General features: G+C 48.0%; 1 protein-coding gene across 2 annotated transcripts in view; it reads left to right on the forward strand.

Annotated features, from left to right (window-relative positions):
• Positions 1-16,576, forward strand: part of Stn1 (STN1 subunit of CST complex) — a 39,556-nt gene that overhangs the window by 17,400 nt on the left and 5,580 nt on the right. For both annotated transcript variants that reach the window (XM_057778509.1, XM_057778508.1), the window contains exons 5-9: positions 6,289-6,456; positions 7,262-7,385; positions 9,904-10,075; positions 13,214-13,336; positions 15,669-15,741. In XM_057778509.1, the coding sequence (XP_057634492.1) occupies positions 6,289-6,456; positions 7,262-7,385; positions 9,904-10,075; positions 13,214-13,336; positions 15,669-15,741 (660 nt within the window). The remainder of the gene's footprint in view (positions 1-6,288; positions 6,457-7,261; positions 7,386-9,903; positions 10,076-13,213; positions 13,337-15,668; positions 15,742-16,576) is intronic.

Raw genomic sequence — 16,576 nt, forward strand, 5'->3', positions numbered from 1 at the left:
TTATGCAGACCAGGCTGGCCTTGATCCTGGAGATCCACCTGCCTCTGTCTCCCAAGTGCTGGGATTAAAGGTGTGCACCACCACCTAGCATAAGATTAATTTTTAAAAAATTAAGTTCATAATAACTGAAAGGACATTAGACAATGTTAGTGATCATTTTAGGCTCTGAGGAGTCACAGGTACTGACACTCTTCTTTGTTCTGTTTTGTAACGTACACGGAATAGTGGGGTTCGTGTGGGTTTGTCGAGTTTCTCGCTCCGGTATCTCATCTCCGATGTCTGTTGATCTGTGCTGTATGTTGCAGGAATGTCTAAGCTTATGAGGTTTCCTCTTTGCTTTCGCCGTCCTCTGTCGGAGTCCGAGCATGCCTTCGGCTGTGCTGGCCAATGGCTTGCTCGTTTAGTTTCCCAGGGTCTATTGAGGAATGAACTAGTTTTTTTTTGTTGTTTTGTTTTTTGTTTTTTTTTCGAGACAGGGTTTCTCTGTGGTTTTGGTTCCTGTCCTGGAACTAGCTCTTGTAGACCAGGCTGGCCTTGAACTCACAGAGATCCGCCTGCCTCTGCCTCCCGAGTGCTGGGATTAAAGGCGTGCGCTGCCACCACCGCCCGGCGGAATGAACTAGTTTTGTATAACTTTAGCATTCCTCCTTCTCCTGGTCTGAGAACATCTAAGTCCGCGCCTTGGGAGACATTATAGGTAGATTTAAGGCAAGAGATAAACCTGTAAGACAATCAGATACTGGGCTTCTTGAACAGTTTAGATTACTTATCTTAGTCTGTGGTTATGCCAACTACTTTTCTAACTGCTGTGACTACATGCCTGACAAGGGGAACACCTGGGGGTGGGGCATGTTCTCACTATATAGCCCTGGCTGACCTCAGCTCACTGTATAGGCCAGCTTTAAACTCATAGAGATCCTCTTGCCTCTGCCTTCTCATTGTTAGGATTAAATGTGAGTGCCACCACGCACAATCTAAAGGAAATATTGTGTTTCAGCACACAGTTTGTCAGGGAAAGCGTGGAGGCGGGTGAATGATGCCTCTGGCCACACTGCAGCCGCAGGAAGCAGAGGCGGACACATGCTGCCGTCCTCTCACCGGCTCCTTTCTGTTTGTATTCAGTTGAGGAACCCAGCCTGGGGGATGATAGAGCTCACATTCAGGGTGGCTTCCTTCACGGGTTAAAGCTTTCTGGAGACATCCTCATAGACACACCCAGAGTGTTTTTCTATGGGGATTCTACATCCAGTCTAGTGACTCTGAAGATTAGCCATCACAGTGCTGTTACACAGAATGCGCAGGCAGGTAACTTATTACAAACTTTGTTTCTCAGTCCTGGAGGTTGGAAATCCAAGATTAAGTACAGATGGGTCTCACGCCTGGAAGAGGCCTGTCTCCACCTGAAAGATGGCTCCTTGAATGTTGCTTCCTCTGGAGCATTCCCCCAAGGGCAAAAGAACAAAAAGAGAGAAGCCAGCCCCATGAAGTTTACAGTAGTATTGACTTGTCCACACTGCCCTTCTGCTCTGAATAGCCCCCCTTCAGCCCACCCCCTGACACTGTTGTATTGTTGCTGTGATCTGAATGAGTGTCTCTCAAAGGTCCATGTAAACGCTTAGTCCCCAAGGGTGGCAAAAATGGACAATAGTGTAGACATAGAAGAGATGGGAACTAATGTGAGGTCCTAGGTTGTTAGGGACATGGCATCAGAAAGGGTTATGGTACCCTGCCCTAGTCTCTTCTTGCTTCCTGGCTTAGTGTGTGACTTTCACTGTGACACACTCTCCTGCCATGACATGTTGCTCTCATCACAAACCATGGAGATGACCCAGCATTTGAACACCTGAAACTATGCGCCAAATACAGTTCTTTATTCCGTAAGTGGTCTGAATCAGTGTCTCATTAACGTGATGGAGTGCTGACCAGTACAGTTTGGGATATAGTTTCTAGGGTAGCAAACCATTCAAACCACTGGAGCGTTAGCAGTCATTACACATTTACAGCTCCGCTCAGTCTTTAATCAGAAGGTGAATTATCCCGCCACACCTGAGCTTTGCGGAGGCTGGGCAGACTTGCTGTAAAGGGCAGATGGTAAATATTTCCTGTTTTGTAGGTGTGATCTGCCTCAGCTACGCGACACTGCCATTTTAGCACAAGTGGCTATGGATGATACACGGGCAATCAGGCATGGCTCTGTCCCAATAAAACTCTAAACAGGCTATAGATTGATTTGGTTTGTAATTTAGACATTGTTTTTGTTTTCTAAATTAACTTTTTTTTAATATTTATTTATTTATTTATTATGTATACAATATTCTGTCTGTGTGTGTTTGCAGACCAGAAGAGGGCAGCAGACCTCGTTACAGATGGTTGTGAGCCACCATGTGGTTGCCGGGAATTGAACTCAGGACCTTTGAAAGAGCAGGCAATGCTCTTAACCACTGAGCCATCTCTCCAGCCCCTAAATTAACTTTTTTTTTGGGGGGGGGATAGGGTCTCACTATATAGCTCACACTAAACTCACACTAAACCCTCTGCCTCTCCTGTGCTGGGATCAAAGGTTTGTGCTATCACATCCAGGTTAATTGACTCTTTTTAAAGAAGTGACGTGATCAGGAACAGCATGTAATCCTGCACTTGTAATAGTGATGTTTTGGATCAACGGAGTGGCTGTTAATACTGAACACACCAAGAGGAGGATGCTTTAAAGTTGGGAAGCAGATGAACCAATGAGCAATTCCAGAGTCATCTTCATTCAAAAGCAAGAATAAAGAAAATGGTAGCTGGGAGGTGGTGGTGCACACCTTTAATCCCAGCATTCAGGAGTCAGAGGCAGGTGAATTTCTGTGAGTTCGAGGCCAGCCTGGTCTATAGAGCGAGTTCTAGGACAGCCAGAGTAAGCGTGCCAGGCAGGAGGCAGCCTAGAAAGGATCCTTGTCATGTCACACGTAAAGTAGTATTTTTATTTTTTATTTTTTTTATTTATTTATTTATTTTTTTTTTTTTTGGTTTTTCGAGACAGGGTTTCTCTGTAGCTTTGGTGCCTGTCCTGGAAAAAGTAGTATTTTTAAATTGCTCCCAACTCACTCATTCTCTCCTTTAATTTGATTGCCCCAAGTTTAAAAGCTTTCCATTGGAAGGTGGCCAAAAAAGACAATTTTAAAAACAAAATTTAGTTTGAGTCAAAATTATGTATCAGTCAATTAATAAAGACTCTAACATGAATTTCTGTGGATGCTACATTGAATGTACCATTTGCACTTAATTTATGAGCAAAGTGAGAAAGCTTGGTCCTCACTATTAGAGAGTTATCTTCAGGATGGAATAGATTACTAAAATGAAGTTCTGTCAGACTCCAGCCATCTCATTACAGTCATTAAATTACACACTGGAGCCTTCTTTCATCAATTTGGCTCACTCTTTAAATGAAAGCTGGGCCTCAGATCAACCGTCAGCCTGATAATGTCAGTGGTGCCGCACGGGCTACTTATAATCCCGTGTGACGTCTGCATATAGTGAGGTTTATAAATACCCTTAAACGTCAGGGTGAGTAGAAGAGGGCCTGGAGATAGGAACATGGCGAGAGCAGTCTTTTAAGAAAGCGATTCTTGTGTATTTTCAAAAGAAACCCAGTGAGCCAAGGAGTCACATTGCTTTGCCTCTGATTTCCGAGGTGTCGGTTGCCGCATGTGCACAGTTCTTTGTGCTCGCTGTGATGCTATGGGCCTTGGTCCAGCAAGTGTGTTCTAGGGCTGCTACACATTACAGAACCATGACTGTCGAAGCTGCAGTTGGTCAGAAAGCAGAAAATTCCATCAAAAGATCAAATGAGAGATTACTTCTCTACTGAAACCTTACCAAGACAAACCAGAGTGCGGGAATGAACCAGCATTTAAACAGATGTCTTTTTAGATAGGGAGTAATATCTGGAAAGAGTTGGCCATGACTCCTATCCTGCAGCTTACACAGGGAAACTTGAAGAAGACATATTGTATTTTTATCCCAATGAACATGCTATGTTCTCGTAAGTCCCAGCTGCTGGGTCCCTGGAAACAGTTGGCAGCAACAAGAGGAGTGGATTCAAAAATCAAAACTTTTTAAAACTCTTATGCAACAGAATGAACTCAAATACATGTTTGAAGCCATGGACAGTATGCGTGATGGGCATCCTGCACATAGTGGACTTCAAGTTTACATGAAGCCGACAGTGCAGGTTATCAGCAACAAAACATGCACGAAGTCTTTCATCTCGTGTACAAACAGCCAGCTCAGTGTCTGGGACAAACCAGTAACCCCAACATTTGGGAGTTAGAGGCAGGAGGATCAGAAGTTCAAACTCACCCTTGCTATGTATCAAATTCCAGACAAGGGTACATAAGACCTCAATAAAGAAAACATCAAAAACAGTACATGGTTTCTTTTGCAGTTTGTTTTAATTTACTTCTTAGTGGTTTTGTTCTGTTTTGTTTTTAGACAGGGTCTCTTGAAATCCAAATCCGGCTAGTCTTGAATTCACAGCATAGCTGAGCCTGGCCTTGAACTCCTGATCCTCCAGTAGTGAAGGGATCACACCAGATGTCACCACTCCCAGTTCTTTTTTCCCAGTTCTTGACGGAATTGGGCTTTGCTTGGTCTATCCAGGTTGCTATGACAGGTTCACAAGGGAGCTGAGAGCACGCGTGCTTTGCCAGTGACGTGTGTGAATGCAGGGTGAGGTTGTTCTGGCAAACACTGTAAAAAGTCACAGGTTGCAAACTCAGTGGAAGTCCCCAAAGAAAATAATTGTCTAGAGAGTTCAGTCATCTGTTATCACAAAATAGCACAGTCGTCACTTCCTCTGTCCATGGTATGCAAAGTTGAGCCATGCACGACAGCCGTGTGTGTGTGTGTGTGTGTGTGTGTGTGTGTGCGCGCGTGCATGCGTGCGTGTGAGCACATATGTGCGTGCATGTATGCAGCAGTAGACTGCCATTCCCTCATTTCCTTGATTGATTCCGTTGAGGAGAGGGGGACATCAGAGTGGAGAAGCACATGCCCAGGGAGGTGTCACAACAGCGAGGAGCCCAGCAGAGATGCAAGTCAGGCTTCTCTGCCTACAGGTGCTGCCCTCCATGCTGTACCTGCCCCATGCAGATGATACAAATCAAAGTGAAAAGCCACCAAAAGGGAAGAAACATGCAGCTATATAATGCCATATCATGGCGGGGCTTCTGTTGTATGGAAGACTGAGTAATTCTCTGCACTTGGACGGCTAAAGCTGGTGTAGAGGGTTCAAGACCATGAGGGGTTGCATAGAAGGCCACATTTCAAGATCCAAAGCTACAACAAAATGCGGAGTTGGGTAGCTTCTGTTGACACATGGCTGTATTTGGAATTACAGCAGACAGACAGGACACTGGGTCCCTACTTAGCCACTCTGATACCCTCTGAGGCAGGCAGCAGGTGATATACAGTGTGACCACAGTCTCCACAGCCACACACTGCAGTTCAACCTGCAACCTTCCTTGTTAACCGGCTGTTTATTTCAGACAAGTTGCTTGATGTCTCTGTGGCACAAGTTTCTCTTCTCTGAAATGGAGCTAGCAGAAGGGAGAAGGTGTGCAACTTGGATGTGTTGGTGTATTGTACAGTCTGTAGAAGAGAACCTGTACAGCCACATGTTCAGGTGTGCTGGTGTATTATACAGTCCTTAAAGAACACGTGTACACCCTCACGTTCAGGTGTGCTGGTGTATTGTACAGTCTGTAGAAGAACACCTGTACACCCTCACGTTCAGATGTGCTGGTGTATTGTACAGTCTGTGGAAGAACACCTGTACACTCTCACGTTCAGATGTGCTGGTGTATTGTACAGTCTGTAGAACACCTGTACACGTTCAGGTGTGCTGGTGTACTGTACAGTCTGTAGAAGAACACCTGTACACTCACGTTCAGGTGTGCTGGTGTATTATACAGTCCTTAAAGAACACCTATACACCCTTATGTTCAGGTGTGCTGGTGTACTGTACAGTCTGTAGAAGAACACCTGTACATCTACATGTTTGGGTGTGCTGGTGTGTTATTCAGTCCGTAGAAGAACACCTGTACAGCCATAGTTCAGGTGTGCTGGTATGTTTTACAGTCTGTAGAAGAACACCTGTACATCCTCATGTTCAGGTGTGCTGGTGTATTGTATAGTCTGTAGAAGATCACAGCAACTCACCAGGAGACCAAACTTACTGAGATGCTGTGTCCGTACCGTGGAGGGACACTTGTTTACACCTTTCTTCTCTTTTCCTGGCCCCAACAGACCCAGCTGCTCCAAGCACTGCAAGAGAGCTAAGCATGACCTCACAGCTTAAGAAACTGCAGGAGACCATTGAGCAGAAAACCAAGATAGAAATTGGGGACGTTATCCGTGTCAGAGGCTATGTGCGCATGTTCAGAGAACAGCGAGAAATCAGTGCCACCCTTTACTGTAAGCACGGGGAGTTTCTGCCAAGTGAGCTGCTCTTCTGGGTGTGTGCTCTGTAAATGCTTGTTTAGTTCCAAGTCAGACTGGCAAAGATTTACTTCTAGTGGGGAAGTTGTGTTTAGCATGCTGTTTTTAGGAAAGCAGCACTTTTAAATCTTATTTTGAAGAATGTTAATTAGAAGTAAATTGGGAAAGAATGAATTATGGACTCTATAGAGATGGCAAGTTTATTTGGACAGCACCGCCACTTCTGAAGTACTTTGAAATTCTAAATGTCAGTCCATTAGGGCAGAGTGTTCCAGTTCTTCAAAAGGATGGAAATGTCTTGAACACCATTAAGCCCATTAACTCTAATGAAAATAGCTAATTAGAAATAGTCCCGAATCACCCCCTTTGCACTGTGCTGGCTGGTTTTCAGCGGGAAAATCTCAAAAGCAGCCAGGCATGGATGACACATACCTTTAACTCCAGCACCCAGGAGACAGAGGCAGGCAAATCTCCATGCATTTGAGGCCAACCTGGTCTACATAATGAGTTACAGGCTATCCAGGGCTACATATGGAGGCCCTGTCTTAAATCAATATAAATTTCAAGGACTGGTCATGTATACATCAGCATAACACACAACTCGCTGATGACAGTCCTGTCCACCCCAGATGTGCCTGTCACACCGTAGGCATTGACTTCTCTCTCAAGGGATGACTGGGGCCCATCCTGCGACTCCAGACTACTGTCCTATGGGTGATTTGGTCGTGGAAGGAAGTGCTCTCAGTGTTCCTGCTATGGCATCTTGTTCTTGGGTTGGTAGATAAGGTGGACGATCCAGTGTGGAATATTCAGACTGCGAGGATGCTCGAGCTGCCAGTGCTCTACAGGAGAGTGTATGACCAGCCCTTCCGCAGCCCAGCCCTAACGGAGGAAGAGCCACCGGAGTAAGTCCCCCTGTCCCCGCTTGAGAACATGACGGCTGCAGGGTGACGACACAGATCCTCAGATACCCACCTGAGTACGGGGGGCTCCAGTCCTCTCTGCTCCAGCTTCCTCTCCTGCAAAGTAGCGGTGACTACAGCATAGAGGCTGTAGGGTGTGAAGGACACAAGGGTATTATAATTAGACTTACTATAGGAATGGGGGGAGCCCAGATGAATACTGGATGGTAGCTGAAACTTCTCCAAATCAGAGGAAAGTTCTAAACTCACAGATCCAAGAAGCTTAGCAAACCCTGAGGTGAGAACCATGGAGAAAACTGCACAAGGCTTTTCACAGTCAAAATACTGTGCCACGGGGACCACGACCCCGATCCTGCAGCTCCCACCATAAAACAACAACATGCCACGGGGACCACGACCCCATCCTGCAGCTCCCACTGTAAAACAACAACATGCCACGGGGACCACGACCCCATCCTGCAGCTCCCACTGTAAAACAACAACATGCCACGGGGACCACGACCCCGATCCTGCAGCTCCCACCATAAAACAACAACATGCCACGGGGACCACGACCCCATCCTGCAGCTCCCACTATAAAACAACAACATGCCACGGGGACCACAACCCCGATCCTGCAGCTCCCACCATAAAACAACAACATGCCACGGGGACCACAACCCCATCCTGCAGCTCCCACCATAAAATAACAACATGCCACGGGGACCACGACCCCATCCTGCAGCTCCCACTGTAAAACAACATGCCACGGGGACCACAACCCCATCCTGTAGTTCCCATCATAAAACAACAACATGCCACGGGGACTACGACCCCATCCTGCAGCTCCCACTGTAAAACAACAACATGCCACGGGGACCACAACCCCATCCTGCAGCTCCCATCATAAAACAACAACATGCCACAGGGACCACGACCCCATTCTGCAGCTCCCACTGTAAAACAACAACATGCCACGGGGACCACGACCCCATCCTGCAGCTCCCATCATAAAACAACAACAACAGAAAGAACTGCATTGTTTTCAACCCAGGACAGATCTTATTACTGCATAGTAGATTAAACAGACAAAACCTGGGAGGAATATGAATATACAGGCATTGGCTAAAATATGAGATGAGATAAAGAAAATCCCTTCTCAGTGGCCTCCCAGCGCCTTCAGCTGGGAGGACAGAATGAGGAGGTGTCTTACTTAGGGTTACTTTTCTGAGATGAAACACCATGAGGAAAGTACTTGGGGAGGAAAGGGTTTATTTAGCTTACACTTCCACATCACTGTTCATCATCAGAGGAGTCGGGACAGGAACTCCAGAAACGGCAGGAACCTGGAGGCAGAGGCTGATGCAGAGGCCGTGGAGGAGTGCTGCTTACTGGCTTGCTCTCCGTAGCTTGCTTGTTCTCCTTTCTTATAGAACCCAGGACCACCATCCCAGGAGTGGCCGCACCCACAGTGAGCGGGCCCTCCTCCATCCGTCACTAATTAAGAAAATACTCGACAGGCTCATCTGCAGCACACTGCTGGAGGCATTTTCCCAACTGAGGTCTTCTCCTTAAATGACTACAGCTTGTGTCAAGTTGACATAAAACTAGCCAGCTCAGGAAGATACTTTTTGTTGGGTTGGGGGCAGAGGCACTAGAGAAACAGCTCACTGGGCAAATTGCGTGTTCCCCAAGTGTGAGGACTTGAGCTCAGATGTCAGCCCTATATTAAAACCTGGGCAAACCTGTAACCCCAGCAGTGTGGGCGGTGAAGACAGGAGGATCACTGGGACTTGCTGCCCATTTCTTTACCTCTGTATTCAATGAGATCTGGTCCCACGGGACTGATATGGAGAGTGATAAAGTGGGGTACCCGGTGTCGCCCTCTGACCTCTGCGTGCACACAACACACACACACCGCACACACATGCACACACACGCACACATATCCATCACACACATTCGTTTTTTGCCATGCTAGAGAATGAACCAGGACCAAACTCACGCTAGGCAAGTGCTCTACCTCTAAGCTGCACCCCCTGCCCTCTCTTTAATTTTTTAAACATATAAATATATTACTTATACAGTAAGCCGTACTTTTAAACAATACAAACAGCAGATGTTTATCGCACAGAAAGTGGAAGTTGTCTCCAAGCACCCCTACCCAGAGGTCACCAGTGTTCCTAGGTTGCCATGGTTCCCTTATGTGCCTTTATTCTGTGCAACCACAGCATGAACATCACTTAGATATTTAGTGGGATTTCTTCTCCCTCTCACAAAAACAGTCGCCCCTCCATGCTGTTCTTGACCTGTTTTTATAATGTGTCATGAATGTCTATCAATGCGTACAGTTCCATCATAACTTTCCCTTTTTGTAAACAAACAACCCCCCCAAAACAACAACAGTGGAAAACAAGCACCAGTGTAGAATGGCGTCTCCTAGATTCTGGTTTTATGCACACCAAAAGGAGCCTAAGGTGACGATGGTTTCTACAAGGCATTTTAAATTTTGCCCCTGCAGCAAGACAGGCACTTTGGATCTCGCCGGCCTCACGTCTTTGTTGAGTGAGAAAATCAAAGAATTCCTCCAGGAGAAGAAAGTGCAAACCTTCTACCAGCAGGACTTGGAAATGGTGGAGTCCTTGCAGTCCCTGGCCAGCCAGCCTGTGGTTCACAGCACCTGCTCAGACAAAGTAAGTGCAGTGTGCTCATGAGGGCCTCGGTCCCCACGCCTGCAGCTGAAGGGTGGAAGACTCGCGGGGTGGGCTTCCAAGGCAGATGTCACGGTTCTAGCGTGTGCCTTCCTGTTCTAGAAAGGTCACTGAGCACTAGGAATTCGAAATGTGGCTGGGCCTGCCCTTGTCCGCTCTTCACTTAATCACGTTGCTCTTATGTCTGAGCAGAGAATGACAGCAGGCTTAGGGCACGGCACCTAGTTGCCAGTGCTCGCTGAGATGGGCACTTAATCTCTGAGCAAGTAAATGAGGGTAAAGAAGTAAGAGGAGAGACTCATCCTCCCTCCAAGATGACAATTGGCCAGCAAGATGGTACCTGAACCAAGGTTTTTAATGGCTTAGTCTTTTCCATGAAAAGGTCAATCTGTCTGTTGTAGGAATTCAAATAAAGGCCAAGCTGTATTCATGTTTATAACTGAAAAGTTCAAAGAATTTTCCTGTTGCTCTTGGTGACACCTCCATCCAGTCTTGTGTTCCTTGTATTCCAGGCTGGTTTGTTGTTTGGTTTTCTATGTTATATGAAATCAAGACTTACTAGGAATTGCAGGTTTAGGCTTTTCCTTGCCCTGCTGTTCTTGGGTTTGACGCTGTTGTGTGTGACTCACGTATTTACTTTTAACTGCATAATCTCAGCTCACGGACCATCTCCCCGCCTCCTCGTCCTCTCTGACTGCCACGTGCCCCTCTCTGTCTTCCCAGAGCTGTATCTGAATGTCACTTGTGCTTCAGTGTTCTGACCCCATTGTGTGTGGTGTCACTGACACTCGTCCTCCCTGCCCTCCACCAGTTACATTATGTCTGTGATGTCACTGGTCCCCGTTTGTCTACCAGAATGTAAGGCCTGTGAGAGCAGAGACATCTGTCTTATTCTTTGCCCTCTACATGACCTCCAACAGGACTGGAGAGGGCAGACTCTAGTCAAGGAATGATGGTTATTTTAAATCCAGATGGTCCCAGAAAGCGACAAGTGTGTTTCCCTCCCACCTCTCTCCCGCCCTGTTCCTGACTGTCTTAGTCTCCTGAGCATGTCCCTGGCCTTATGACGAGCTTATATTGACAGTGGTAATTGCGTCCCTTCTTTTTTACCCAAATGGGAACGCACTTTGGTTTTCTTCAGGAGACCGAGGTTTTCAGTGAGCAATGCATCTTTCTGCGCTTTCCTGGTAGGACATAGAGTTTGCCACCTTCTAAAAGCTATCATTACCTGTGCCCAAGTATGAGTTCACACACGTACTCTCTATTCTGCCACTGTCCTGACATTTTCCAGGCTTTTCCCATCACCAGCCAGGCTGCTCTGAGTGTTCTGACTTATTCTGCATGCTGCTGGTGGAACAGGTACCATCCCAGCTCCTTCCTGACCCTTGCTTCTTGGATTTGTTTACACACCTAATTATCTCTTCCTGGCAACAGTCTGTGCCCAGTGACCCAGGAATTCGTACAGAGACGTGAGGGGTAGTGTTTCAGGAGGCGCTCAGGTGGAGAAGGTCATGGCTGGGAGCTTTGTTCTTGGCCAGGGTCGCCGCAGCTCTCCAGCTGTCCACCCTCCGTTGGCCGGCTTTCCATTGTATCATTTAGAAGACCCTCGTAGGGCTTCTGATGGCTCTCAGTGCGTTTGCCAGTACCTCCCCCCATCCCTGCCTTTTCTTCCCTTTTCCTTTTAAAACATCTTTTAAATTGTGTGTGTACGCGTGCGCGCGCCACAGTGGGAGTGTGGAGGCCTGAGGACAACCTGTAAGACTCCATTCTATCCTTCTGCCCTCTGGGGCCCAAGGACCGAGCTCCTAGTGTTAGACTCGGCACTTGGAGACAAGCGCCTTTCCCGGCTCAGCATCTCGTAGGCCCTCTGTTTTCTTTTGAGACATGTTCTTGTTCCGTAGTCTAGGCTGACCTGGATCTTGCTGTATAACTCAGGCTAGCCTCAAATTCATGGTCCTTCGGCATGAGCCTCTTATGTTCCAGGACTTCACATGCGTGCTTCCATGCCCACTATGAGGAAACATTAATAAGTAGTGAAGGCCACCTTCATGTGGAGCCACATGGCTGCAGTGTGGGGGAGTTTTGGTGTAGCATCTCTTTTAAGAAGCTTAGAGGAGAAGACAGTTGTACCTGTCCAGTGCTATTTAGAAAGAAACGAACACGGTGCTGTATTTGTTTTTCTTTGCAAACGATTTCTTTCATCAATAATGAATCAGTCGGTCAGATTGCACTGCTTGGGAGGTCAGTGTCACTCAGCTGGATTCCATCTAATAGCACCCTGGGAGACTGCAGATGCTCACAGTGGTGCAGAAACCCGAGAGCCTTGGGCGCTCTGTTATCACTCTCGAAAGCTCAATTCCCTTTCTTTCTCTTTCTTTCTTCTGATGTCTTTTTTCTAACATTACCCTTCTTAGCAAATCCAGAAACCTGATAAGCAGATCTTGCAAAGCCATTGTGTCTCCGACAGCTGGATGGATGCAGAGTTTGTTTGGGAGCACAGACTGTATATATTTCAGGAAGCCGCCCAGTTCCTGCAGGGCCTGAGCCCCAACTCACTGCTTCAGTCTGTGAGCAATTTTGGTTTCCTGAATCGTGCCTGTCTGTCATTGTTCTTTTGAAAATGACAAGCAAAATGCAGACCTCAATCCAGGAAGCTGCTGGTGTTTCAGAGGAGAACCCCCTACCCCCACCCCCACCCCAGGCCCTGCTCTCAGGACTGTGGTCTTTAAGCACATCCTGAGATCACGTGAGGCAAGTGTCTTGGAAAGGATGTTTCCCGTATTGTTTGCAGTGACTGAAAGCTGAGTCTGCTCCGTCCTGCCTTTGCTCTCCCCGGCCCGTGAGCCCTCTCCCCTCACCTAGCCTTCCAGAGGAGGGAGCTGGTGCCCATGGGGAAGATTGCCCAGCAGTGTGAAGACAAAGCTGTGACTAAATCAAAGCCGAAGCACACAACAGTTCTCAAGTGGGCCCTTCCAGAACAGACTTCTGCTCAGCTGAGACAGGCCTCGAGTGTGCTGACTCAGCACAAGACAAGCCTGTTGGGTGAATTCATAAACCAGTCAGTCTGGGGAGTTAGTCGTAGGTGATGAAAGATGAAACTTCTCTTTCTTCCCTGTGCAGGTGGAACCAAAGACCAGCACCACTTCCAGTACAGTCCACAGTGTGTTTAAGAATGCTCTGCAGCTGCTGGGAGACAAGGGATTCGTGTTCCAGAGAGATGGCGGCCCTCAGAAGCCGTACTATGTAAGTGTTCATAGCTAGCATTATGAACTCTTGTTTCTAAAATAATCTTCAGAAAGCATGTAAGTCAGAAGCACAGGTTAGCTCTTACCTTCTCGCAGTCTAACTCTTTTCAGCACTGGTTTTGTGAAACAGGCTTGCTCTGTAGCCCAGGCTGGCCCAGGATGGCCTTGAACTCATAGCCTTCTACCTCTACTTCTCCAGTGCTGAGATAGTAGGCATATGCCACTACACCCGATCCATGCAGCCTCTTGAAACCTAATATCCTTCTAAGTTATAAGTATGTTCCTATGGCTGTCAGAAATCCTCATCCTCAGCATCACTGGACCAGATGGGAGTCAGGGACCGTCCTGCGCAATGTAGATTGCTTGCCAGCATCCCTGGCCTCACCCACTGACCGCCACAGTGTCTCCCGTGTTGAGACAAAGGCATTACAACTCTCCCACTGCTAGAAACAACACTCTGTGCTTTGGGACCCATGCTCCGTCCCCATCACCTTTGCACATCAGGACCTGTGAATCGGCCTCACTCTTCCTGACTGTATGAGTATTCACCAGAACTTTCTAGCCATCCTTTTGTGTCACACACTACGGAGTTGTGTGACTTTTGTTGTCACAGATAGTGTTGCCCGCTCTCTCTACTTGGCCATCTCTGTGGATTCCTGTTAGTATTTCCAAGACCTACTCAGGAAGGAGTGTTTCGGGAGTAAAGAACATGCAGTCAAGCTTTCGGGTGGCCCTACCAGTCAGCCCCCTGCAGGCCTTGCCCCTCCCCCCAGAATACTGGCATGGCCGCTGTTGGCCTCATTCTTTTCAAGTTAAAAGTCTGCCTCTTGCTGCCTGTCTCTGATATTGGAGGCATAAGCTGAGACGAGGCCTCCTGGAGCCACCTGTGTCCCCTGCAGAGTGCCTGAAGGGGACCGTGAATCTCCTGGAGACAGACTGGTGGTGGCCTCACAGCTTTCAGACTCACCAGTGGTTTCTTCAGTGGGGCATTTCCTCTTTGGAGAGGTAACTTGTGGGAGAGACAGTCCTGTATGACATGAGTGCTGTCCACCCATCCAGGGATGGGAGGGCACAGTAGGACATGACAGCCATTGTCAAGCCAAGCAGGGCCACTCAGCTGGAGTCCTCTTGGACACTTGTTCCTCCTTGCTCTCTGGGTTGGCCTCTCCATGGGTCTGTAGGCTTAACCCTCCCTGTGAAGCAGCGACAGCCACTGCAGCCAGCTGCCCAGGGTGAGGTGTGGCAGGGCCGGGCCGTTCCTCCTCTGACTCACCGTGAGCTGGAAGGGGTAGTCAGACAAGAATACATGCCATGCCCTCTTCTGTGGCTGACCCCTCCCTTTCCACTCACGCCTGATTTGTGGGTTTCCTTTCTCCTGAGGCCCTGCTGGACATAGTTATCATAGCAATGCCAACCCTTCTGTTTGCATTAAGTTAAAAGTCATCGAGTGCCCTGCTCTGGAAGTCAGGTCTCAGGCGTTCGTGGGCTGTCTCTACCGCCCAGTTCTTCAGTGATTACAGGCATAGACTCTTCCTTCTTCCTCTCCCCTTTTATATGCTTTGTTTCTTTCCTTCCTTTCCCTCCCCGTTATTTCTCCTTTCCCTCCCCTCTCTTTCCCTTTTTCCTCTTTTTCTTGTCCTTTCCCTCCACTTCTTTCTTTGTCTTCTCCCTCTCTCCCCCTCTTTTCCTTTGTCTCATTCTCCCTCCCTCCTCCCTTCCCCTCTTTCCTTTCTTCCCTTCTGTCCTCCTCTTTCCTCCCCTGGCTCTGCTGTTACTGTGTTTATTGCTGGACCTGAGCGAGTAACCTGCTGCTCGTTGAGAAGGAAACATGCCTGTGTCTGCCTGTGAGGGCGGAGGGTATTTCAGTAGTTAAACTAGGTTCTCTACCTTGCTAGCTTTCCCATGCTCATTTCTTCTTTAAGTCTTCCTTGTTCTTAGAAGAAAAGAAACTAAAGAAATACAAGACAGGCGTGGGGGTGGAGAGGAAGAAGTGGGAGGATGAAGGCCAGAGGCTTGGAGCACTTGTGCACCTTCAGACGTACTGCACAAAAAGAGAAATGTTGTGAGTGTGTTCAAGTGTGGAAGAAGAAAGCCGCCCCTTCAAGGCACAGAGCGCCAGTTTTCTTTACCTCTGGTCCCGGTGAACCAGCTCCTGGGAGTGAACCAGATGCTTAGGCACAGAGCTGAATCGCCCAAGTCCAACATCCGAATCACCTCTGGGGAAGGGCAGGTGATTGCCATGGGATCTGCAGAACTGCCCCACGTGCTGGTTTGAATTCCGAGGGACACACTGCTATGTTCTCAAACCACATTTTCTCTCTGGACTCTAGGTAACCAGCAAGGACAAAGACCTGCACCAAAGGATCTACAAGATTGTTAAGGAAGAGTGCCAGAAACCAAATCGTAAGTGGCCCGAGGTCCAGGTGATGATGAGATGCATCCAGGGTTCCCTCCCCAGAAGAGGACGGGATCAGGATGTTCCCATTCCTGACTCAGGGAGGAGACAGCCAGGGTTCCTGTCCACTCCGAGACTCAGTTTCCTCTTCTTTAACACACACTCTACCCGAATGGTTCCTTGGACTTTGGTTGGATGGAGAAGTCAGCATTGGAGCTCTTTGGGGCTCCTGGTCCTGTAGAGGACAAACTGGAGGCTGTTAGATGAGGCCCCCCAGGGATTTCCGACACACTGAAGTGCGCAACCATGCTCAGCTCTGAGATGTGCTCCTTCCGAGTCCCCGTCTTCAGTTGCATTGTTTGGTACCCGGGCTTACCACTGCCTTTGAATGTAAACGTGACATTTCCCCTCATTTCAAATATCAAGGCCTTCTAGTGTAAGGTGGACTGGTTCTAGACAGCCCGGCTCATGAATAATGAAATTCAGTCGTCTTGGAAACTGATGAGTTGTAATTGAACCGGGTTGGAAAGTGGTCTGCTTTTGTGGGGTAAGGTCAGCCTCTAGTGGCCGGATACTCACACTGCAGCTACTGTGACAACACAGGTTCCATTTCACGCTAGTTTCGAAGAAACGTAGGTCTTCCCTTCAAGTCTGTATGCACTAGTCAGTCTTCAATGTGACCTTTCAGAGCCTACCCTGCAATAACAAATACGTGCCAATAACAAATACTTCTGTCAACATGATCCTGAAGCAGGAAGGGCTGTTAGCCCGAGGTCGCCCACCCATCACCCACTGTTAGCCCTAGGTCGCCCGTCACCCACTTCAGGCCCAGACAGACAGGTT

The sequence above is a fragment of the Chionomys nivalis genome, chromosome 8 (assembly GCF_950005125.1).
Source record: "Chionomys nivalis chromosome 8, mChiNiv1.1, whole genome shotgun sequence".
In the NCBI taxonomy this organism is placed as follows: domain Eukaryota; kingdom Metazoa; phylum Chordata; class Mammalia; order Rodentia; family Cricetidae; genus Chionomys; species Chionomys nivalis.